The sequence below is a fragment of the Macaca mulatta genome, chromosome 16, assembly GCF_049350105.2.
Source record: "Macaca mulatta isolate MMU2019108-1 chromosome 16, T2T-MMU8v2.0, whole genome shotgun sequence".
Lineage (NCBI taxonomy): Eukaryota > Metazoa > Chordata > Mammalia > Primates > Cercopithecidae > Macaca > Macaca mulatta.
The window spans coordinates 75,596,327-75,622,465 of record NC_133421.1 but is presented as its reverse complement, the minus strand read 5'-3'; the positions used below and the strand labels follow the sequence as shown (position 1 = coordinate 75,622,465).

The 26,139-nt window shown below is 37.4% G+C and overlaps 1 protein-coding gene across 23 annotated transcripts in view; it reads left to right on the top strand.

Annotated features, from left to right (window-relative positions):
- CEP112 (centrosomal protein 112) overlaps positions 1 to 26,139 on the top strand; it is a 535,678-nt gene that overhangs the window by 310,238 nt on the left and 199,301 nt on the right. For all 23 annotated transcript variants that reach the window (XM_077972556.1, XM_077972553.1, XM_077972559.1 and 20 more), the window contains one exon: positions 12,054 to 12,284. In XM_077972556.1, the coding sequence (XP_077828682.1) occupies positions 12,054 to 12,284 (231 nt within the window). The remainder of the gene's footprint in view (positions 1 to 12,053; positions 12,285 to 26,139) is intronic.

The window sequence follows — 26,139 nt, the reverse complement described above, 5'->3', positions numbered from 1 at the left end:
CAGCTACTTTAGGAGGGAGGCAGGAGAATCACTTGAGCCCAGGAGCTCAAGGATACAGTGAACTATGAGTGTGCCACTGCACTCTAGCCTGGGTGGCAGAGTAAGACCCTGTTTCTAAATATCTAGATAGACAGACAGATAGATAGATAGATAGATAGATAGATAGATAGATAGATAGATAGATAGATGACTGATAGAAAGATAAAGAGATAGTGTTTTTTTTTTTTATTTCAAATTATACAGGGAGAGTTTCCCATTGACTAGCTGCTGTCTCTAAATAAATAAATAAATAAATGTGTGTTTTGTAATTTCAAAGTATATGGGGATTGTTTGCAGTTACAAATATGACCATTTTGTAGAACCAAGCTGACTTGTCTTCCCCACACACCCAAACAAAACCAAAAACAAAATATACAGATCTTCACCAACAGCAACCCAGAGCTCAAGCATGAGTATGAGAGAGTTCCTGGGGCCATAGAGAAGTGGAAAAATACTGGGCGGACAGTAGGATCATTGGACTTTCACATCTGCAGTACCTTTCTCCCCGTTCTGCCAGGCACCAACTGCATGAAAAATCTCCCTTCAACTCACAGTTTCTATACTGGAAAAAGAGAAATTGAGGTGGTCAGCCAGTTTCCCCACTTTCTTGGGTTCCCTGGCAGGAGATTGGTCCTTAACCCATGGATAGCTTTATGACTGAAGGGAGAACTCCTCCTGAGGACAGGCAAAGACAAACAGGGAAGGTGGGACTACCCACCTTCGGCCAGAGGACACCAGATGTGAGTGTCTGTAGGACGTATGTTTTCCAGGTCCCCCGGACAGAACCTGGGCAGAAACCTTTAGCCAGCCTTCCCACACTGCTGGGATAATCACTTTGGGACTTCCGCTATTTGGGAAAGGCAGTGTTTCCACTATTTACTAGAGCCAAGGCGAACCTGGGTTTAAGGTGTCATCTGGAGCTAAAGAAACCTAGCAATAAAGATTCACTAAGCAAGTATATTCAGTCAAAACCCAAATGATCTGGACAGAGAAAACTGTATAAATAATCTTTCAATGCAAAGATATAGACATATACCCACAAGAAACAATAGCAAACGGTACCAAAAGGACAAAGCAAAAATCCAGTGACTGACTTGAACAAAAGGGCAGTTTGTGAGCTCTCTATCCGACAATTCAAAATAGCAGTTTTGCATGGACACACAGAGGGGAACAACAGACACTGGGGCCTGTCGGAAGGTAGAGGGACGGAGGAGGGAGAGAATCAGGAAAAATAACTACTGGGTAGTACTAGGCTTAATACCAGGGTGACAGAATAATCTGTACAACAAATCCCCATGACACAAGTTTACCTCTATAACAAATGTGCACATGTACCCCTGAACTTAAAAGTTTTTTTAAAATAGCAGTTTTAATGAAACTCAGTGACCTCCAAGATAACACAGGAAAACAATTCAGAAACTTATCAGAGAAATTTAACAAAGGAAATAATTTGAAAAACCAAACAGAAATCTTGGAACTGAGAAATACATTTGCTGAACTGAAAAATTATTCTACACAGGTTCTCAGTAGAATAAGCAGAGAAAATAACCAGTAAGCTTGAAGCCTGGCTATTTGAAAATACACAGTTAGAGGAGAAAAAAGAAAAAACGAAAAGGAATGAAGGTACAGAAAGTTACCTCAAAAGACCAAATCTAAGAATTGTTACTGGCATTGAAGAGGGAGCTGACCAAGAACAAGGAGTAGAAAGATTATTCAAGGAAATAATAACAGAAAACTTTCCTGAGAAAGATATAAATATCCATGAACATGAAGGTCTTAGAACACCAAGCAGATGCAACCCAAATGAGACTACTCCAAGGCATTTAATCAAACTCTCAAAGGTCAAGGCAGAGAGAAGATCCTAAAAGCAGTGAGAAATAAGAAGTAAATAACAGGCTGGGCACGGTGGCTCATGCCTGTAATCCCAGCACTTTGAGAGACCAAAACAGGCAGATCACTTGAGTCCAGGAGTTTGAGACCAGCCTGGGCAACATGGTGAAACCCCATCTCTATAAAAATACAAAAATTAGCCAGGCACAGTGGCCTGAGCCTGTAGTTTCAGCTACTTGGGAGGCTGAGGTGGGAGGATTGCTTGCACCCTGGTGGTGGAGGTTGCAGTGAGCCAAAGTTGTGCCATTGCACTCCAGCCTGGGTGACAGAGTGAGACTTCATCTCAAAAAGCAAATAACATAAAGGAGCTCCAATTCATTTGGCAACAGCCTTCTCAATGGAAACCATACAGGCCAGGAGGGAGTGGAATGATAGTTTCGAAGTGCTCAGGAAAAAACAAAAAACTGTCACCTAAGAATATTGTATCCAGGAAAATTGTCATGTCATCCAAATGTGAAGAAGAGTTAAAGTTGTTCACAGACAAAAGCTGAGAGAATTCACCACCACCAGACCCATCTTGCAAGAAATGCTAAAGGGTGTTTCTTCAAACTGAAGGAAAAAAAATAATGTGCAAAAGAAAACTTTTAAAGGCATGAAACCCCTGGTTTAATGTACTTTAATTAAGTATATGGACAAACGATTAATACTCTTTTACTGTATGTGTGGTATGCAATTCACTCATAACTCTAGTAGAAAACCCCAAAGACAAATCGATCACAATAATAGCTACAACAATCTGTTAAGACATAGGTGATCTTAAACTATATAAATTGAGAAAACCAAAATGTTTGTTGTGTATGTGTGTTGGGGGTGGGTGGAGTTAAAGTGTAGAATTTTGTGTGTGTGTGTGTGGTTTTTTTTTTTTGTCTTTTTTTTTCTTTTATTTGTATCTAAGATAAGTTGTCATCTCTTTAAAATAACTTGTTATGTCCACAAAGTATATGAGGAATTATTTTTGCTTTTATTTGTGTTATTTTGTCATTGGTTTCTCACTTAATTGCAGTGTTGTCAAAAATGTGTCTGATACCACCAATTTCTTGCAGTGTGTTGACACTTGTATTTATATATACATATAAATATAAACTTGCTTCACAGTTTCATAACTTTCCACATATAGATTTTATACATTAAGTTCTTTCATTTAATATTCTATTTCTTCCATAAATAGTTAATACATTTTTCATGAATGATGAAATCCACTACAAGAATGGATTTGTCTGTTTTCCCTGTAGTTCGAATTAAGTTTGTTGTATATTTTTGACACAAGTTCCTTATCAACATATATGCTTTGCAAATATTTTTTCCCAGTCTGTGGCTTATCTTTTCATTCTTTTAACTGTGTCTTTCACAGAGCAGAAGTTTTCAAAATTTTAATACTGTCCAACTTAACAATATTTTTCCTTCATGGATTATGTTAGTGTTGTATCTAAAAACACATTGTCATATCCAAGGTCCACTAGATTTTTTCCTTTGTTTTCTTCTATAAGTTTTAACGTTTTGTGTTTTACATTTTGATTTATGATACATTTTGAGTTTTTGTGAAATGTGTGAGATATAAACTTTATGTCTAGATTTTTTTTTTTTTGCATTTGGATATTTAAATTGTTACAGCACCATTTGTTGAAAAACCCTTTTCTATTTAATTGCCTTTGCTTCATTGTCAAAGATCTGTTGATTCTATTTTTGTGGGTCTATTACTGGGCCCTCTATTCTGTTTCATTAATCTATGTGTCTGTTTTTTTTTTTGACAATACCATGTTGTTACTGTCTTGATAAATAGAGCTTTATTGTAAGTCTTGAAATCAGGTAATTTGAATCCTCCAACTTTGTTCTTTTCTTCAGTATTATGTTGGTTATTCCAGGTCTTTTGGCTTCCCATATGAGCTTTAGTATCAGGTCATTGCTAGAGGTTTATTTGCCTCATGGTGCTGCAGACTGTACAAGCATGGCATCAGCCTGTGCTTCTGGTGAGGGCCTCAGGAAGCTTCCACTCATGGCAGAAGGTGAAGGAAGAGCAGGCGCATCATATGACGAGAGAGGAAACAAAAGAATGTGAGGAGAAGATGCCAGACTCCTTTAAACAACTGACTCTTGCATGAACAGAGAACTCTTTCCTCATTACCACGAGGATGGCACCAAGCCATTAATGAGGGATCCACCCCCATGACTCAAACACCTCCCACCAGGCCCCACCTTCAACATTTTAGATCACATTTTAACCTGAGATTTTTCAGGGACAAACATTCAAACTATATCATCTTTCTTCACAGTTTCATATTTTTCTGCATATAGATCTTATGCATTAAGTTCTTTCATTTAATTTTCTATTTTTTCCATGAATCATTAATGTTTTTTATTTGTTTGTTTGTTTTCTTGAGACAGAGTCTCACTCTGTCGCCAGGCTGGAGTGCAGTGGCATGATCTAGGCTCACTGCAACGTCCGACTCCCTGGTTCAAATGATTCTCCTACCTCAGCCTCCTGAGTAGCTGGGATTACAGGTGTGCACCACCATGCCCAGATAATTTTTGTATTTTTAGTAGAGACGGGTTTTCACCATGTTGGCCAGGATGGTCCCAGTCTCCTGACCTCTCGTGATCCACCCTCCTCAGCCTCCCAAAGTGCTGGGATTACAGGTGTGAACCACTGCACCCAGCCAATGCATTTTTCAGTATAATTTTTCTATTTGAACATCACTGTTGAACTAAAGTCATTGCATACTGCCTATTGCTGGCAATTAAAAATGTTTTCCTCTCAGTTACCAAAACATACACTGTTGTTCACACTGGAAATGGATTCAGTGTTTCTGTAGAGCAACTAGGAAAAAACATTACAAAGGTATTCCTGTACTTTGACTTAACTCTCTTTCTTTTTTTGGGCCTCCCCATTTTCTGCCACACAATAATATTGAATTAAGCCAATTGACCCTACACTGACCTCTCAATATTCAAATGAAAAGAAGAGTCACACATCTCTCACTTAAAATCAAAAGCTAGAAATGATTGCACTTAGAAAGGAAGGCATGTTGAAAGCCAAGACAGGTTGAAAGTTGTCTTGTGCCAAATAATTAGCCAAGTTGTGAATGCAAAGGAAAAGTTCTTGAATGAAATTAAATAACTAAAACTGCTACTCTAGTGAACACATGAATGATAAGAAAAAAAAAACAGCGTTATTGCTGATACAGAGCAAGTTTTAGGCATCTAAATAGAAGATCAAGCCAGCCACAATATTCCCTTAAGCCAAAGCCTCATTCAAAGAAAGGCCTTAGTTCTCTTCAATTCTTTGAAGGCTGAGCGAGGTGAGTAGGCTGTGGAAGAAAAGTCTGGAGCTAGCAGAAGTTGGTTTATGAGGTTTAAGGAAAGAAGTCATTTCCATAGCATAGAAGTGCAAGGTGAAGCGGTAAGTGCTAATGTAGAAGCTGCATCTAACTATTCAGAAGATCTAGCTAAGATCATTGATGGAAGTAGCTATATTAAACAACAGATTTTCAGTGTAGCCAAAGAGCCTTCTTTTAGAAGAAGATGCCATCTAGGACTTTCATAGCTACAGAGGAGAAGTCAATGCCTGGCTTCAAAACTTCAAAGGACAGGCTGTCTGTCTTGTTAGGAGCTAATGCAGCTGGTGACTTTAAGTTGAAGCCAATACTCATTTATCATTTTGAAAATCCTAGGGCCTTTAAGAATGATGCTAAATCTAATATGCCAGTGCTTTCTAAATGAAATAAGAGCCTAGATGACGGCACATCTGTTTAGAGACCAGTTTACTGAATATTGTAAGCCTACTCTTAAGACCTACCGCTTAGAAAAAAAGTTTCCTTCCAATAATTACTGTGCATTGACAATGCACCTGGTCACCCAAGAGCTCTGATGGAGATATACAAGGAAATGAATGTCATTTTCATGCCTGCTAACGCAACATCCATTCTGTTGTCCATGGATCAAGGAGTCATTTTAACTTTGAAGTCTTGTTATGTAAGAAATATATTTCATAAGGTTATGACTGCTATAGATAGTAATTTCTCTGATGGATCTGGGCAAAGTAAATTGAAAACTTTCCAGAAAAGACTCACCATTCCAGATGCCATTAAGAATATTTGTGATTCATGGGAGGGGGTCAAAATATCAGTATTAACAGGATTTGGAAGAAGTTGATTCCAACCCTCATGGATGACTTTGAGGGGTTCAAGACTTCATTGGAAGTCACTGCAGGTGTGATGGAAATAGCAAGCGATCTATAACTACAAATGGTGCCTGAAAATGTGACTGAATTGCTGTAATTTCAAGTCATCTGCTGCAGTCTCAAGATCAATCTTGAATGGATGAGGAGCTGTTTCTTATGGGTGATCAATGAAAGTATTGAGATGGAATCTCTACCTGGTGAAGATGCTGGGAACACTGTTGACCTGACAATACAAGATTTAGACTATTAGATAAACTTAGTTGATAAAGCAGTAGCAGGTTTGAGAGGATTCACTTCCATTTAGAAAAAAGTTATACTGTGGATAAAATGCCATGAAACAGCTTTGAATGCTACAGAGAAATCTTTTGTGAATGGAAATCAATCAACATGGTAAACTTCATTTTTGTCTTATTTTAAGAAATTGGCACAGTCGCCTAGCTTCCAACAACCACCACCATGGTCAGTTAGCGAGCCATCAATATCAAGACAAGACTCTCCACCAGCAAAAAGATTAGGACTTAAGAATGATTTCGATGATTGTTAACACTTCTTAGCAATAAAGTATTTTAAATGAAGGAATGCACATTGTTTTTTAGACATAATGCTCACTGAATAAACTGCAAGCTTGTCCAACCCACTTTATTTTGTTGTTGTTGTTCTGTTTTGTTTTGCTTTAGGCTTTTAGCAGCCAGAAGCCATGGTTTTTAAGTTTCTGTCTCTAGTGATAATAGAAAAGAGGGATGAGGAAGGCGCTTTACTGGCCCAACCAAAAACAGAAACTAAGAACCCACGACTGTGTTCTCTCCTTTGGACACTCCTGAATAGTCTATAACTTTTATATGCACTGGGAAACCAACCAATTTATGTGACTCACTTTATTGAGATATTTGCTTCATTGAGATATTTGCTTCATTGCAATATTCACTTCACTGCAATATTTGCTTTATTGAGGTGGTCAGGAACCAAACCCACAATATCTCTGTGATATGCCTGGACTGGAAGGATGAAATACCAGGGAGCCACTAAATGTGACAAATATGCTAATAAATGGGAATTAAATTAAAAATGGGTACATAAAACACTATTATGTACATAGACAGAGATTAAAATTCAATTTGGGATGGTCTCAGTGCTTTTGGAAAACTAACATTTTTCCTCATTTTAAAAAATTGTCCTAATGGTCACAATGTATAACATTTGGTTGGTGGTTATGCTAAAAGCCCAGATTTTCCCACTATGCAATATACCCAAGTAACAAAACTGCACTTGTGCTCCCAAATCTATAAAAATGTCTGTAGTTTTTAATTATCAAAAACAGACATTATGGCCTTATGGCTTTTGGATGTTAACTTTGTACTAACCATAGTGAATATTGGGGGATAGAAATGCATAATAACAAATTAATAAAGTACAATAAATATGTACTCTTTATGACAAATTCTTAATACTTTGAGATGATACAGTATATGATAAAAAGCAGACTTTCAAATCAGCTTGAGCTTGGATAAAATCTTACCGTATCTATTTTTCTCAGACTCCATTATTTAGATGTTGTCGCTTCCTCTGTCCTCCATAAATATTAGCTTTTCTTTTACGTTTTCTGTATTATTATCTTTCTCTGCTGCCTCCAAGGGAGTTCTTCAATCTTACCATCCTTCCAATGCACAGTTCTATTCTTTGGCTCTAGCTAACTTGCTCTTTTTCCTATCATTTTCACTTTTTCCTTCTTTTATGACTTATTAATTACAGCTTCATGTCTGTAACTTCTTCCATTACACTTTTCAGTATATTAAGTATATATGTTACTATTTGTGTGTTTATTATGGACTTTTTTTGGAGGTAAGATCTCCTTCTGTCACCCAGGCTGGAGTGCAGGGTATGCTCATGGTTCACTGCACCCTCCTGGGCTCAACTGATCCTCTCTCCTCAGCATCCTGAGTAGCTGGGACTACAGGCACACCCCACCACACCTAACTAATTTTTGTATTATCTGTAGAGAAGGAGCTTCACTATATTGCCAAGGCTGGTTTTGAACTCCTAGGCTCAAGCAATCCACCTGCGTTGGCCTCTCAAAGTGCTGCAATTACAGGCATAAGCCAACACACCCGGCCTATTATGCACTTAAAAAATTCTTGTTTCATCTATTCCAATTATACTGCTTCAGATAATATATGTTATTTAGGTGTCTCTTTTTGGTAGTAGTTTTGCTCCTCAGGTTTATTTACTTTGGCCAGGGAGCCCATTTTCCCCTGGGACTATCAGCTATCCTGACTGGGAAAGAGCACAAGGCCCACCTTTAGTCCCTGACCTGTTGGATGAGCTTATGGAAGGAGGAGATTATGAACCCCAAGACAGAGCCCTTCATTGCCGTACCACTCCCTTTCACAGTTACTTCATCAGGAAAACCTGCTGCTCGGGAATTTACCTAAGCTCCTAGAAATAAGTGTCTAATGACTAAGTCATTAGTCCTGGGCATTTGGAGGGAAGGGTATGGAAGGGGGAATTCCCGGGAAGTTCACAGAAGTCTGCGCCTGTTTTCTTCAATTCCTCACCCAAGGAAGGCTTTGCTTTCCTTGGTATTGACTGACTGATGTCAACATCACGTTGAGTTCTTGCTCCCAGTGTGGTAATGGAACAGATATGATTTTACCTGGCAACAAAAGAGAGAGACAAGAGCAGAAAGTAAAGCATTCCTGCAACCCACCTTCTTACAGCAGTTTTCTATTACTTTCTTCCCCAGGCTGCACCCCCTTCCCTTTTGCACAGGTATATTCTCCAGTTTGGGACTGTTGTTATTCCACCCAGGAGCTTCTCAGAATTTGCTTTTGTTATGTTTATTATTGTTATAATTATTAGTATCTCAGATTCATGCTTCCTGTGCTTTCTCCAGGATTGATTTTGGGGAAGGGAGCCAGCAACCTATCTTTGTCTGCCATGTTGATATCCCTGAGCTTTTTTTTTTTTTTTTTTTAAATGTTCTGCGTCCCAAAAACATAACTGTTGTCACTGCTAAAGTCTATCTGCTTTTAGAAGATGTATCCCCTATTTCAGAATCTGATTGCATTGACTCTCTCTTCTCTTGGGTTCAAAGGAATCATTATAAAACAAAGAACAAAAGGTAAAAGACTGTTTTCATGGACAATTGATCTACAGCTGATTGTGGATATATAGATATCAATCTATGCATTAGAGAAACAAATAAGTGTTAAAATATTTCAGAGATTTCCTGAAGAAAAAATAACTAACTTTTCCACTTCAGGTTTATAAGGATCAGCCTTTTATGTGAAGTCCTCTTACATGTTCCTTTGCGACTAGTCCAAGTAAGCTTTTCTTAGAGAGGCCAGACAAAAACGGAACATCCTATCACCTCCAGCCTTGAAGGCTCAGGTTTTCTTTCCTCTAACATAAATGTTTTTGTCCTAGATGTCCTTTCCAGTCTAGTGTAGAGAGGCCACAGGGTTAATAGTTGAGCTAATGTATACTGAACACTATCCAAAATAAGGAAAAACTTTGTATATTAATATCTATCATACTGGGTTGTTACAAAGATTAAAATAATCTGTATAAGATGCCTGGTGCAAAGTAAACACTCAAAATTATAGCAATTATTATTTATCATGTAGAAATCATAAAATTGTTAAAATTAGAAATAGGATGAATATAATATTTATATTGAAAATGAAATAATTATTGTAGATATTTTGACCAAAGCAACTTCTCATCATTTAGCTTTGTATTCTTATTCCCAGCATCATCATGTGACATTTGGATTCCTGTCACTTTTTTATCTTTCTGGTTTCCAGTCAAGGAAATGTTGGTTTATGCAGTGCTTGTTGAAGCTACATCAGGCATGAAATGAAACATTTATCATTGTGTTTTGGAAAATGTTGCATTGCTGACAAATGTGTTAGTGGCAATAAGTAAGTGATAGAAGATTTCAACAATGTAACAAGCTTGACATGATGGACATATATAGAATATAGCACTGAAAACTAGAAAATACAGAATACACATTTCTTAGTAATCATACATGAAGCTTTTAAAAAACTGGCTACCTAACTTGCCATCAAACATTCTCAAAATTTGCAAAGAATTAATGGGAGATAGACTACATTCTTTGGCCACGATGCAATTAAAAGTGAATGACAAAACAATAACCATTGAAGTCCATTTCCTGAGTTGAATGGTGTCCCCCTCAAAATTTCCTGTCTACACAGAACTGGAAATAGGATTTTTATTTTTATTTTTATTTTTATTTTGAGGCAGAGTCTTGCTCTGTCACCCAGGCTGGAGTGCAGTGGCACGATTTCAGCTAACTGCAACCTCCACCTCCCAGGTTCAAGCAATTCTGTGCCTCCGCCTCCCGAGCAGCTGGGATTACAGGTGCCCGCCACCACGCCCAGCTAATTTTTGCATTTTCAGTAGAGACAGGGTTTCATCATCTTGGCCAGGCTGGTCTTGAACTCCTGACTTTGTGATCCACCTGCCTTGGCCTCCCAAAGTGCTGGGATTATAGACATGAGTCACTGTGCCTGGCCAGAAATAGGATGTTTGCAGATGTAATCAAGTTAAAATTAGGTGATGCTGGATTAAGGTGGGCCCTAAATCCAGTATGACCAGTGTCCTTATAAAACAGAGCACCACAGAGACACAGACATTCAGAGAGAACAAATCCATCTGAAGACAACGGCACTGACTGGAATGATGCATTTACACACCAAGGCACAGTAAGGATTGTCAGGAAATACCAGAAGCTAGGAGACAGGCATGGAACAGCTTCTCTTTCAGAGTTTCCAGAAGGAACCAACTCTGCCAACACCTTGATTTTAAGACTTCTAGCCTCTAGAACTAGGAAAGAATAAAATTCTGTTCTTTTAAGCCATCTATCTTGTGCTACTTTGTTATGGCAACCCTGGGAAACTAATATGTCCCATATGCTTGGGAATTAAGAAACATACTTCTAAATGGTTCATAAGTCAAATAAAAAAATCATAATAGAAGTTTAAAAAAATATTTTGAACTAAACGATAATGAAAATGCCACATATCTAAACCAAAGAGATGGAACTAAATCAATAGTCAGAGAGACATTTGTAGTCTTACATTTATAAATCAGAAAAGAAGAAATGATAAAAATAAATGAGTTAAGTATCCAAAATAAGAAGTTAGAAGAAGGAATACAAAATAAACCTTAGGAAAGTAGAAAGAAGGACATAAAAATAAAAGCAGAAATCAATCAATAAAAAGCAAAAATCAAATAGGGAACAATGGATGAATTTCAGGAACATGATGATGTTGAATATTTGAAAAAGCAGGTTTCAGAAAAATACATATAATATTCCATTTACATAGATATTAGAAACAAGTAAAACTAAACAATATGTTGTTTAAAGATCCAAATGTATGGTAAAATGTTCCAGGTGGTATTTGCCTCTGAGCTGGGAAGGAATGACATGGGAGTATGGAATGAAGGAAGTAGAGGAGGGAGGGAGGGAGGGAAGGAGAAAGGAAGGAAGGGAGGGAGGGAGGAGGAGGGAGGGAAGGAAAGAAAGGGAAGGAAGGAAGAAAGGAAGGAAAGGGAAGGAAGAGAGGGAAGGAAAGGGAAGGGAAGGGAGAGAGGAAAGGAAAGGGAAGGATGGAAGGAAGGAAGGGAAGGGAGAGAGGGAAGGAATGGGAAGGAAGGAAGGGAGGGAGAGAGGGAAGGAAAGGGAAGGAAGGAAGGAAAAGGAAAGGGAAGTGAAGAAGGAAGGAAGGAAGGGAAAGGAAGGAAAGGGAGAAAGGGAGAGGGAAAGAGGGAGGGAAGGAAGGAAAGAAGGAAGGATGGAATGCAATCTAAGCTTTCTATTCCATATGTTTATATTTCATTTATTGGCCTTTTGCCCATTAGTTCTTCTTTTGTGACTTCCCTATTCATATCCTCTGCCCATTTTTCCATGTTTTAAAACAAGGTTATTGCCGACATGGAGGCCCAGGTTCAGAAGTTGAGAGAAGAACTGATCAATGTGAACTCACAGCGGAAACAGCAGCTGGTAGAGCTTGGTCTTCTTCGTGAAGAGGAAAAGCAAAGGGCTACAAGGGAACACGAGATTGTTGTCAACAAACTGAAGGCTGAATCAGAAAAGATGAAAATAGAGCTGAAAAAGACTCATGCCGCTGAGACAGAGATGACACTGGAAAAGGTAAGATATTTGACTGGTTTTTTAATAGACAGTTGAAACCCATGTTGAAAATCCACTGCCACCACCCTTATATTTAATCTCCAACAGGCAGTAGACATGGCATTGCTCTTTAAATGTATAAACTCTTCAATCGAGGAATTTAAGTATCTTGCTCCTATGTCTAAGTATCAGTAAAATAATCTAGGGAATTTCCTAACTTTTCCCTTGACTTTCATGGAAGGGATTATATGGAATATCCTATTCCATAGTAATTAAATACACATTGCAATAAAGTGATATTATAATATTGTCAAATATTATTTTGATTAGAAATACTGAGGCTGTATCCCTGAATTTTCCTAGATGGAGACTAAGTTTCAGATCTTCCCTCGGTTGTCTAATAAGCTTTTCTAGATTTTACCGTTTTTTTACAACAGTGTCACATAAATGATGACTTATCTTCCCAGGTTGATATTTTGGTAGAAATAAGAAAAGTATTTTAGAATTATTTATTATTGGAATAAATGTCAATATAATGTTTAAACATTTTGATTAGACTTATATTCAAGGTACAATCTCAAATATTCTTTCTTTTGATGTTCAGAAAAAGTATAACTATTTTATTCATGTACTAAATGTGAATTGCTATTTCCAAAATTGCCTCTGGAATTTCTTAAGACCAGTCTTTATCTTGGGAATAAAAAACTTGAAAAGGGTAACTGAAGAATCATCTAATTTTGTTTAATTTCTTTCCACCTATCCCTCTTTATCTTCAAATAGTGTTGAGCCTTTAAAGAGTATGCAATACCATACTAGCCATTACTTCATTGATTTTACATAGACTGAGATTCTAAGGTACTTGCTTTATTGTACCTTAAATCATTTGAAAGTCAGATTTCAGCAGATTTGGCCCTTGACAGCATAGCTCTGAACCCAGAAATAAATAGGAAAAAGGACTATAAATAGGCAGGAGTGAGCCTGACTTCTTGGGGGAACAGCAGGGAAGTGGTGTGTCTGGAAATGATGACTGAGGAGAAGAGGGAAAGTGATGGGGCCAGAGAAGAACCTGAGGGCGTGGGTCCAGGTCAGGGAGGTCTGCGTAGGCCAGTGAGAGGGCTTTGCTTTGACTCTCTATGAGTAGGGGAGCTTGGCAGATTTTGAGCATGGGAGTGACATGATTTGACTCACACTTGAATGGGATGTCATCATCTGCTGTGCTGAGAATAGACTGAATTGACGGCAACGGAAGAAGTAGAGAGACTGGTTAAAATGCTGTTGCAAAAATATAGAGGAAAGGTAATAGAGGGTTGGGTCTAGCCAGTAGCAGTGAAGGTAGTAAAACCTGATCAGATTTGGGATATGTTCTGTAGGTAGAGCTGACAGCATTCACTGTTGCTTCATGGGATATGCTGGGCATGGGGAGTGGTGTGGAGCAGTCACGGGCAGCACCAAGGCTATTTTCCCAAGCCAGTGGGCAGATGGAGTTCCTCTTTGCTGAAAGGAAGAAGACTACAAGACCAATAGGTTGGGCCACTCAGGACATGTTCAGGCTAAGTGGATGTTAGTGATAATTCCCTCACAGCAGGATAAAATAATAATGTCTCGATGCTAAAATATACAGGTCAGGAATTAGGGAAATATTTTTTTTTTTTGAGACAAAGTCTCACTGTGTCACCCAGGCTGGAGTACAGTGGCATGATCTTGGCTCACTGCAAATTCCACCACCCGGGTTCAAGCGTTCTCCTGCCTCAGCCTCCTGAGTAACTGGGATTACAGGCACCCGCCATCACGTCTGGCTGATTTTTGTATTTTTAGTAGAGATGGGGTTTCACCATGTTGGCCAAGATGGTCTCAAACTCCTGACCTTGGGCAATCCACCCACCTCGACCTCCCAAGGTGCTGGGATTACAGGCATGAGCCAGCGCACCCGGCCAGGAAATATTCTTATATGGTATAGTCTCAGACTTCGACAATAGCAGATAAAAGAGAGACTGATGGAAAGTGAGAGACTGATGGAAAGAAAGTGGTGTTGCCACTTATCTTTTCTGTTAACTCTTACACACACCTCACCTTGGCTTCAGTTGACTCTTCTAGCAGTTCAAAGTATTTCTAAGTAAATGTTCTTAAATGGCACAGATACCTGTGCACCTTGATTTAAGAAAATTGGATATGCCAAACTCAGACATAAAACACATCCAATTTAGGCCTTAATTTTCTTGCATTATATATTCACATTCCAAATGCCTCTTTTTAATAGGAGATGAACTTTGTCAAATATAGGTTTATACATGATGCTAACTAATTTACAGGGTAAAGATAATTTAAAAATTAGTATTAGAAACCTGAATTTTTATATCCCAGAAAGGCATTATCCCAGGCACTGTGGGTATATAAAAAATGAGGGAGCGGGCCACTGTCCTCAAATAGATAAAATAATAGTGACTGCAAGAAAAATACTGCAAGTACACTATGCAGATAACTAGAATGCAAGACAGTGTGACTATAGGGAAAATCATATTCTGCTGAGGAAATCAGGGAAAATTAATTGGGAGAGATGTCATTTGAATGAGACGTAAGTAACATAAGTAGGATTTTAACTAGTAGATATGTTGAGTGGCATTCTAAGTTAAAAGAGTAAGGAAAGCAAAAGCAAACAAAACCGTTTCCGTGACATAGAGGTTGATCAAGGGGAGAGCTAGCGACCAAGCTGAGATAGCTTCGGATCATTGAAAGTCTCTAAAGCTGTGATAAGCGTTTTTGCTTCATTTGGGTGAACAATGAGGAGCTGCGAAAGGTTTTGGGGAAATGAAGTGTCAAGATTCCAGTGATTATTAGGAACATCATCCTCTTGGTGTTGGCAAGGTGTGGTAGCAGCAGCAGGAGGTGACAAGGACTGGATTAATCTAGGCAGGAGGTCCTCGAGGGCACAGTAGACGTGCATGAGAAGGCAGTGAGAGTGTTGGCAGTAGCAAGGGGACAAAGGGGACGTTTGAAAATCATCATAGAGATAGCACTGATTAGGCTGGTTAAATATAAATCGATCAGGAATGTAGAAGTTTCTGGTCGGAGGAGGAGGAAGCTGAACTGAGTTAAGAACATGTGGAGTTTGAAGTGACACTCCACTTTCCCTTGCTGTTGACAGAATGCTTCTGGATATCCCAAGAGCAGGCAGGACTGGAGACAAACAGCTGTGGGAATCACCCACAGAGAAGGCCTGGCCTGTGGCCTTGCGAGTGAGTGGGACTGTTAAAGCAAGGGGGAAAGAGGAGGGGGAGGGAGGGAGAGCGAGGGCAACTGTGAAGGAAGAACTTAGGGTACAACTCCGTTTGAGAGGTCCGGGAGGAAACAGTCAAAGAAGGGTCACGAATGTAGAAGGGACATGAGAAGAATGCATTTTTATGGAAATAGAGGAAAAGACTATTTGGAAAGGGGGATTGTCAAGAATGTGACCCAAACTCAGGAAGGATGGGGGTTGAAGGAAGGTCACTGGATGTGAAACCACGAAGTCATTGATGATCTTGGACAGTGTGCTGAAAATGATCATGTGCCCAGAAACAGGTTACAAAAGATAAGTCTGAGAGTGGAAGTGAGGGAACATTCTGTTGTTTGGGAAAATATGATGCTGAAAGGCAGATGCAATTCCAAAGAGCAGCAAGAGTGAAAGAGAATATATTTGCTGGCTGAACATGTGTTGAGCATTTTGCAGTACATACGAAGGGACTAATGGAGAGGAACAGCTTAATGATGTGAAGAATCAGAGATCATGGATGGCTTGTGAGGTGGTGCAGGTGGGAATGGCATCCCCAGCACAGACCCAGCACAGGCCCACCTCAGCCCATGGCTACAAGGCTGCAAGAGTCCATTTGTCTTTTCCCAGAATGTGCAACACTCTCCCCTGCCTCCAGGTCTTGGCAGCTGCTGTCATCCTCTGCCAGAATACTTCTCCACATGATTTTTTCAATGGCCAACCTCCTTGTCATCATTCTACACTCCTCAGAGCATCCTTCCCTGACCTTTTCATCCAAAGTCTAGCCTACCTATGCCACCTATTTTTGTCCCATTGTCTTCATAGCTCATAGCATTACCTGAAATCATCCTTTTATTTGTTCGCTTGTTTATTTCCTCCCACCCACTAGAACATAAGCTCTGTTAGCAGGACCTTGTTGAGCTTGTTTACTTCTGTACCGCCAGTGCCTAGAAAACCCAGCTTGGGGCAGGTGCCCTTCGGGTATGTATTATGTGAATGAGTGACAGGAGGCATGACCTTCACCAAGGGAGGAAGGAAGACAAAGATTGGTAAAGATATAGAGAAGCTCTCTGACAAGACTTGAAAAGACCTTGTAGCTGATAGCATCTGTTCTGTATTCTTAGTAAAGAATCAGAATAATCTGCTTAGGTGAAGAGTTTCAAGAAAAGTGAAACAGGCTTCCAGCGGAACAGTGGAATGCCTTGGAAAGGAAGAAGATGTAAGGGAATTTGTTCCTATAGAACTGGAGTTCTACAGGTAGAGGAGGGAGCATGGGTATCCTGTATCTGGAAGAATGGAATGCTCCTGGATTGAAGTGAGAACACAGGGGATCCCAGAAGGTAGAAAGGAGGTTTAAGGACAGTACTTTTAGCTGACATGGATGGAGGTACTGAGATGAACCAGAATGGAGGGACTTGTTGACAAAAAGGGAGTCTGGGGAAAGGGAAGACTCTCTTTTACATAGGATGGTGTTTAGTGCGATGAGTTCAGTTTTTGCCCAGTTGGTGGACTTCACCAACCTCAGAGTCCATGTGATGAAATCTAAATGCTGTGCTCACATCAACAGTAATTTGTATTTCCAATTGATTGATATTTTTACATAAATAGTCAAAGGAGTTTAGCATTTCCAAATGCAGTGAAGACCTGGACTCTGAATTCCCTGAAAGCAGGAAATATTTGTTTCTAATGCCCCAGGAGCTTTCATGGTGCCTTACACAAAGTAAGCACTCATTAAATGTTAAGTGAGTGAATAAAAGAATGATAATTGAGGCAGACGGATCACGAGGTCAGGAGATCGAGACCATCCCGGCTAACACGGTGAAACCCCGTCTCTACTAAAAAATACAAAAAATTAGCCGGGTGCGGTGGCGGGCGCCTGTAGTTCCAGCTACTCGGGAGGCTGAGGCAGGAGAATGGCGTGAACCCGGGAAGCGGAGCTGACAGTGAGCTGAGATCACCACTGAACTGAACTCTAGCCTGGGCAACAGAGCGAGACTCCGTCTCAAAAAGAAAAAAACAACAAGAATGATAATCTACGGAGAAATTCAAGAATAGCCTCTGTGCCTGGTCATGTGAATAAACTGTTACTGATTTATCCACATTTGATTTCAACTCATTATAAATACTTTAGGTAGGGTATGATACATCCTTGTATTCAAATACTCATTTATATGTTATTTTAGTGTTTTGATTTCCTTCATATCACTTAATAAGTTGAAAACACAGCATTAATCTTTATTCAGACATAGTTTGAATTTTTCTACATAAAGTTTTTGAAATTTGAGTTTTTACTGTAAGAGTTTGAATTAAAGATAACAAGCTGCTAATTCTGTTGTGAGTCTGTTGTGTCATTCTGCCAGTTACTTGAACTCCTTTCACTATATCTTTTTAAAAGTTTGATGTTTTTATCGTGTTTAAATAAATATGAAATTTAAAATATTTGCCAGCAGTTTAAAACCCAGTCAAGAATTCAGAGGTTTAGAAGTTCATTTTCTCTCATTGAGTATAAAATTGAGGTTCAAAGAGGAGAGGACAGTAACACCAGAATAATAAATAATCTCAATGTAACATTCTATATGGGTCTGTGTTGTTTCAGTAGCGCTTACAGTGTTAAGGTTATAAAAAAATTCCTAAGTCCAGATCCTACCTGAGTTTCTGTCAGCAGCAATTTAGACCCAGATGATATCGTCAATGATTTTGAGTTAAGAGAAACATGAAATATCTCCACAAGGTCAAAATGCTTCCAATACAGAATCCAAGAGAGTAAAGGATTGACATTTGCAAAGTGAAAGCTTTTTTGTGGCCTTTTAAAATCTTTCAAACTGAATTGAAACAAAGCCCATAAAATATGAACTTTTGAAAAATTAAAGAACATTACTAAGTGATGATAGTGGGTAATTTGCAGAAGATTGATTAAAACTTTGGTATCTAAATTGGACCATTATTTTAGAAACTTATTCAGCTATTTTAAAAATAACCTTCCTTGAAATAGAGGATATTTTAGAAAATAGGGAAGGTGGAGAAAGGTGTAAAATTCCCTGTTCCTACCACCACCCAGCTATAATAGTAATAATTTAATGTATATATAAAATAGCCATACTAACTTAGCTGCCCAAGAGCATACTAATTAAACAATTCAATCTCTTGCTTTTTAAAGTATTATACTAAGAATATTCCAATGTCATTTGAAATTCTTTGAAAATATTGTTTTCATTGTTTCATGATATCCTGTTTCATGGATATAACTCTCTCTCTCTCTCTCTCTCTCTCTCTCTCTCTATATATATATATATATATATATATATATGTGTATATATATGTGTGGGTTTTTTTTTTTGTTTTTTTTTTTGTTGTTTTTGAGACGGACTTTCGCTCTTGTTGCCCAGGCTGGAGTGCAATGGCGCAATCTCAGCTCACCACAACCTCCTCCACCTCCCAGGTTCAAGTGATTTTCCTGCCTCAGCCTCCCGAGTAGCTGGGATTAGAGGCATGTGCCACCATGCCTGGCTAATTTTGTATTTTAGTAGAGACAGGTTTTCTCCATGTTGATCAGGCTGGCCTTGAACTCCTGACCTCAAGTGATCCACCCCACCTTGGCCTTCCAAAGTTCTGGGATGACAGGCGTGAGCCACCTCATCCGGTCTTTGGTATAACATAATTTTTTTTTGAGACGGAGTCTTGCTCTGTCGCCAGGCTGGAGCGCAGTGGTGCAATCTTGGCTCACTGCAACCTCTGCCTCTCGGGTTCAAGCGAGTCCCCTGCCTCAGCCTTCCTAGTAGCTGGGACTACAGGCACGTGCCACCATGCCTGGCTAATTTTTTGTATTTTAGTAGAGACAGGGTTTTATCATGTTGGCCAGGATGGTCTTGATCTCCTGACCTTGTGATCCGCCTGTCTCGACCTCCTCAAGTGCTGGGATTACAGGCGTGAGCCACTGCGCCCAGCCAGATATAATTAATTGTGTTATTTCTTTATTTTGGAACATTTAGTTTTGTGGGGGTTTGTTTGTTTGTTGAGATAGAGTCTTGCTCTGTTGTCCACGATGGAGTGCAGTGGCCTGATCCCGGCTCACTGCAACCTCTGGCTTGTGGGTTCAAATGATTCTCCTGCCTCAGCCTCCCGAGTAACTGGGACTACAGGCATGCACCACCACGTCCAGCTAATTTTTGTATCTTTAGTAGGGACAAAGTTTCACCATGTTGGCCAGGCTGGTCTCGAACTCCTGACCTCAGGTGATCCGCCCACCTTGACCTCCTAAAAGTGCTGTGATTATAGGCGTGAGCCACTGCACCCAGCCAAACATTTAGATTTTTTTTTAATTGTTTAATGTGGAGATTGTCATCATTATACATAAACTTCTGTTAATATTTTCAATTTCAATTTTTTTAGGTTGAAATCCTAGTAGAATTAACAGGTCAAATTGCATTTCAGAAAGTTTATACTAATGTATATTTACTTCAGTAGAGTATCTACTTAGTCTGTAGATTTCTTAGTAGTTTTACCTAATTTGTAGTACATCTTTGTGAACAACAGTTGTTTTAATTTGTATTTTTAAGTGTGAGAGATTGAACATTTACAGTGGATTTACCTGTTACTTATTTATATTTCATTTTCTGGAAATTGCCTGTTCATGTCTTTTGCCAGTTTTTCTTCTTTTAGGGTCCTACTGTTTTTCTCATCAGCTCATCTAATAACCTCCTTTTATATTTAGAATGATAAGACCCTTATCTTTGTGGCAAATGTCTTTGGCATTTGCCCTTTATGATTTAATTTTATGATACACAAACATTTTATTTAAATTTAGTCTGATCTGTTCCTCTTTTCCTTTGTAAATTCTGCACTATAAATAGTTGTTTTCAGCTTCATGTTTTGATATTTATAAATATACCAACACATCAAACGTTTTCTACAATGAACTCTACTCAGTAAAAAGCTGTTAGCATTTCGACATAGCATTTACCAGCTTGGGTTCCTGGTCTCTAATTTTAAGTAGTGTCTGAAGGATTATACTGGAATTCTGCCAGCCTGAAGTCATGAAAAGGCTTTGAGCAACAATTCAGCATCTTTTTCAAATTTAAGAAAAGCTCCATATGGCGTAATTATTCGAAGTTAAGGCCATAGAAACTACTTAAACCTTTAAAATTTATAATTAAAGGATTAATATTAACTTATGAAGACATTGTCATTTCGGCTTAAGATGGATTTCCAACCTCAATTTTGTTCTTTTTACTTTCATCTTTTCCATGACTTTTTCCTTTGCTGAAAAATGTGGAGTTTTATATCCTTAAACTTTAAATTAAATGTTATCCTCAGGTTAGAATTATAAAATTGATTGGCCAACAATATCCTGTATATTTTTTATTATGTTCCATAAATATTGGTGAACTTAAAGTCGGCATTTTCCTCTGGATATATAAGCTATAGCCTGGTATAATAGATAATGGCACCTCTAAATATAACAATAATTTAATTTACCAAGTAAAAAAATACACAAATAACTTGGAAGACTTAGGATGTGTACATAATTTGAATGTGATGAATTGATGTTCATTTATATTAAGGTTTATATTAATGTACTTTTGAATGACCTAAATTGTAAAGCTTTCTTGAATATGACAGGGGTTATAATCTTGTTTTATACAAAAACTAAGCCTTTTTATAGGATAATTTTTTTATTTCAACTTTCATTTTAAATTTGGGGGTACATGTGCAGGTTTGTTACATGGATATAGTGTGTGATGCTGAGGTTTGGAGTACTATTGTAGGATAAGTATTTAAAGAAATAAAAAATTAAATAGCCAAAAACTTTAAAAAATAATAATTGGCATGATTAAAAAGAAAAACTAAAACTTTTGTTGTTATTTTGACAAAATACACAAATCAAGCCAAATCAAATATTTTAAACATATATATGTATCTCCTATGTAACAAGAAGAAATTGATGTTCCTTAGACCCTTTTGTACATGAGCCCCAGCTCTCCTACTTTATGTCATTTGTATGTGAGGCACTCGTATCACAGTGAGTCCACTAAACAAATATTAGAATAATATCTGGATCATTTGTTTATTAACAAAAAAGCAGGGGTACCTATCATCATTAATGCTTGAATATTTACATGTTCAAAGGTCTATCATCCTTATCTGAGAGGGACTGCAAAGCTCAGTGTCATGTGGAGTCATGGATGTAGATAGAAATAGACTGCTCCCTTCTGAATGGCTTTCACAGTTTCCCAGTGAAGTTTTCCCTCCCTCTGCCTTCTGCTGCACATTAAAGAGCACTTTATTTTCTGGCAATCCAGGAGAGCAAATCAATAGCTTAACTTCAAAGTCTAGTTATCTGAAGCTAGCAAACTATGTTTTACTTGGAGAAAATTAAAAGAGAGTATATTTTATGTTAAGGTTATTTGAAAATAAAACCTAGAATTATAAATGAATTGGTTTAAAGTAGGCATTTTAAAATTACAAGATTAATCCTCCTTTGTTCTTCTGTAGCCTCATTTTTAGTATTCTAATAGAAGCATTAAAAACTGGAGTTCTGTATTCCTCAGAGGTGTTTGGTTTTGTCTTTTGGGATGCCCTGTGATGAAAAAATTTCTATTTAGAATAAATGAAAATGCCTTAGGTCAATACAGCAAAAGATAGTGACTCGACTTGGGAAGTTATTGAAAGTAGAAGAGCTTATTTGTTATCGTCAAAGTTTTATATTTAAATGGAGAGAAGTGGGAGTGAGTAAAATAAGCAGATATTTGTGCCCTAAGTCTCGTGCGTGTGTGTGTGTGTGTGTGTGTGTGTGTGTACACGTACATGCACATACAGTTTAGGTCTGGGGAGATTTTTTTTTGGTTTGTTTTTTGTTGTGTGTATGTTTGTTTAAGATTAGTGCTGATAATTATGCAAACCTTTAAAACATTTATATTGATATGTAAGAATTGTACATATTTATCAGATATATGTGAGATTTTTATACATTCTTGCAATGTGTTGTGATCAAATCAGGGTAATTAGGATATCCAACACCTCAAACATTTATCATTTCTTTGTGTTAAGAAGATTTCAAATCTTTTTTTCTAGCTATTTTGAAATGTACAATAAATTATTAACTATAGTCACCCCACTGTGCTATCGAACACTAGAACTTCTTCCTTACATTTAACTGTATTTTTGTATTCATTAACCAACCTCCCTTTATGCCTTCTCCTCTTTACCCTTCCCAGCCTCTGGTAACTATCATTCTCCTCTCACCTTCATGAGATCCACTTTTTTAGCTCCCACATATGAATGAGAACATGCAATATTTGTCTTTCTGTGCCTGGCTTATTTCACTTAACATGACATCTAATTCTATCCATGTTGCTGAAAATGACAGAATTTCATTCTTTTTATAGCTAATACTCTGTTGTGTATATATCGCACATTTTCTTTATCCACCCCTTTGCTGATGTACACTTATGTTGTTTCCATATCTTTGGTATTGTGAATAATGCTGCAATAAACATGGGAGTGCAGATCTCTCTTTGGTATACTAATTTCCTTTCTTTTGGGTATATATTCAGCAGTGGAATTGCTGGGTTATATGCTAGATCTAATTTTAGTTTTTTGAGGAACCTTTATGCTGTTTTCCATAGTGACTATACTAATTTGTATTCCCACAAACAGTGTATTAGTGTTCTCCTTTCTCTACATCCACATAAGTGTTTGTTTTTTGTCTTTTTGATAATAGCAATTTTAAGTGGATGAGATATCCTTTCATTGTTGCTTTGGTTTACATTTCTCTGATGATTAGTGATATGGAGCATTTTTTTCACATGCCCTGTTGGCAATTTGTATGTCTTCTTTTGAAAAATGTCTGTTCAGATCATTTGCCAATTTTTAAATTGGATTATTTGTTTTTTGCTGTTGAGTTCCTTATATAATCTGTTGTCAGATGGATAGGTTGCCAATATGTTCTCTGATTTCTTTTTACTCTTGATCGTTTTCTTTGCTGTGCAGAAAGTCAGTACTAATGTATATTTACTTCAATATTTTTCAAGATTTTTACCTTGATATAATCCCATTTTTCTGCTTTTGCTTTGGTTGCTTGTGCTTTTGAAGTCTTACAAAAAAAAAAATCTTTGCCTAGACCAATATTTTCTTCAAGTAGTCTCATACTCTCAGGTCATACATTTAAGTCTTTAATCCATTTTGACTTGATTTTTTTACATGGTGAGAGATAGGGACCTGGTTTCATTCTTCTACATAAGGATATCCAATTTTCCCAGTACTGTTTATGAAGGGACTGTCCTTTCTCCAAAATATGTTCTTGGCACCTTTGTCAAAAATGAGTTAGCTGTAAAGGTGTGTTGGGTTCTCTATTGTGTTCCATTGGTCAATGTGTATATTTCTCTACCATTACCATGCTGTTTTGGTTATGATAGCTTTGCAGTATATTTTGAAGCCTGATAGTGCAATTCCTCCAGCTTTATAATTTTTGCACAAGATCACTATGGCTATTTGGGGTCTTTTGTGGTTCCATACAAATTTTAGAATTGTTTTTTGTATTTCTCTGAAGAATCTCATTGGTATTTTGATACAGATTGCAATCAATCTGTAGATTTTTATGGGTAGTGTGGGCATTTTATCATTGGTAATTCTTCCAATCCATGAGCATGGAGTATCTTTCCGTTTTTGTGTTCTCTTTAATTTCTTTGATCAGTGTTTTAAGTTTTCAGTGTAGAAACTTTGACTACTTTTGGTTAAATGTATTCCTAGTTTTTTTTATAGTGCTGTAAATAGGATTGCTTTCTTGATTTTTTTTCATGGTTGTTCACTGTTGGTGTATAGAATTGCTACTGATTTTTGCATGTTGATTTTATGTGCTGCAACCTTACTGAATTTGTTTGTTGGTTCTAACATTATTTTGGTGGAGTCTTTAGGTTTTTCTTAATATGAGATCATGTTGTCTGTGAATAAGGATAATTTGACTTCTTCCTTTCTAATTTGGATGCCCCTTATTTTTTTCTCTTGCCTAATCGCTCTGACTAGGACTCCCAATACTATCTATGTTGAATAGAAATGGTAAAAGTGAGCATCCTTGTTTTATTTCAGATTTTAGAGGAAAGACTTATTTTTTCCCTTTTCACTATGATGTTAGCTCTGGGTTTGTCCTATATGGCCTTTACTGTTTTAAGAAGTGTTTCTACTATACACAGTTTTTTGAGAGGTTTTTTTTTTTTTAATCATAAAGGGATGTTGAATTTTATTGAATGATTTTTCAGCATCTATTGAAGTGACCATATGGTTTTTGTTCTTGGTTTCATTAATGTGGTGTATTATTGATGTATTTATGTTGAATCATCCTTGCATCCCCAGGATAAATCCCACTTGGTCATGATGAATGATCTTTTTAATGTGTTGCTGAATTCAGTTTGCTAGTATGCTCCTGAGGATTTTTACATCTATGTTCCTGAGGGATATTAACTTCTAGTTTTCTTTGTGTGTGTGTATGTGTGTGTCCTTCTCGGGTTTTAGTATCAGGTTAATGCTGGCCTTGTAGAATAAATTTGGAAGTATTCTCTCCTCTTCCTTTTTTTGTTGACTTTGAGTAGAATTGATATTAGTTCTTTTTCAAATGTTTGGTGGAATTCAGCAGTGAAGCTCTCTAAGGTCCTTGGTTTTTCTTTGATGAAAGATTTTATTACTGCTTCAATCTCATTATGCATTACTGGTCTGTTCTGTTTTTCTATTTCTTCATAGTTGAATTTTGGTATGTTGCATGTTCTCAGAAGTTTATCCATTTCTTCTGTTAATAGGCATTACATTTTGTTGGTGTGTAGATGTTTATAATAGGCTACTGATACTTTGTATTTGTGTGGTGTCAATTTTAGTGTCTCCCTTTTTATCTCTGGTTTTATTTATTTGGGTCTCTTCTCTTTTTTCTTATTTAGTCTAGCTAAAGGTTTGTCAGTTTTGCTTATCTTTTTTAAAAACAACTTTTTGTTGACTTTTCTTTTTTTGGTTTCAATTTCAGTTATTTTTGTTCTAATCTATAATTTCATTTCTTCTACAAATCTGGGGTTTGGTTTGTTCTACCTTTTATATTTCCTAGAAGTGTAGTGTTAGATTGTTTATTTGATGTCTTTCTGCTTTTCTGATGTAGACATTTATTGTTATAAACTTTCCTCTTTGAATTGATTTTCCTGCATCTCATAGGTTTTAATGTGTTGTATTTTTATTTTCATTTGTCTCAATAAATTTTAACATTTCTCTTTGAATTTCTTCATTGATCCATTTCTTATCAAGGGGTCTGCTGTTTGATATCCATGAATTTATACAGTTTCCAACATTCTATCTGTTATTAATTGCTAGTTTTATTCTATTGTGATCAGAAAAGATACTTGATATGATTTTGATTTTTAAAAATTTGTTAAGACTTGTTTTGTGACCTAATATTTGGTCTGTCCTGGAGACTATTCCATGTTGAGGAAATGTTCTGTAAATGTCTGCACAGACAATTCTGTAAATGTCTGTTAGGTCCATTTGGTCTAGAGGACAGTTTATCTCGAATATTTCTTTGCTGATTTTCTGTCTGGATCATGTGTCCATTCTGAAAGTGGAATGTTGAAGTCTACTACTATTATTGTATTGCAGTCA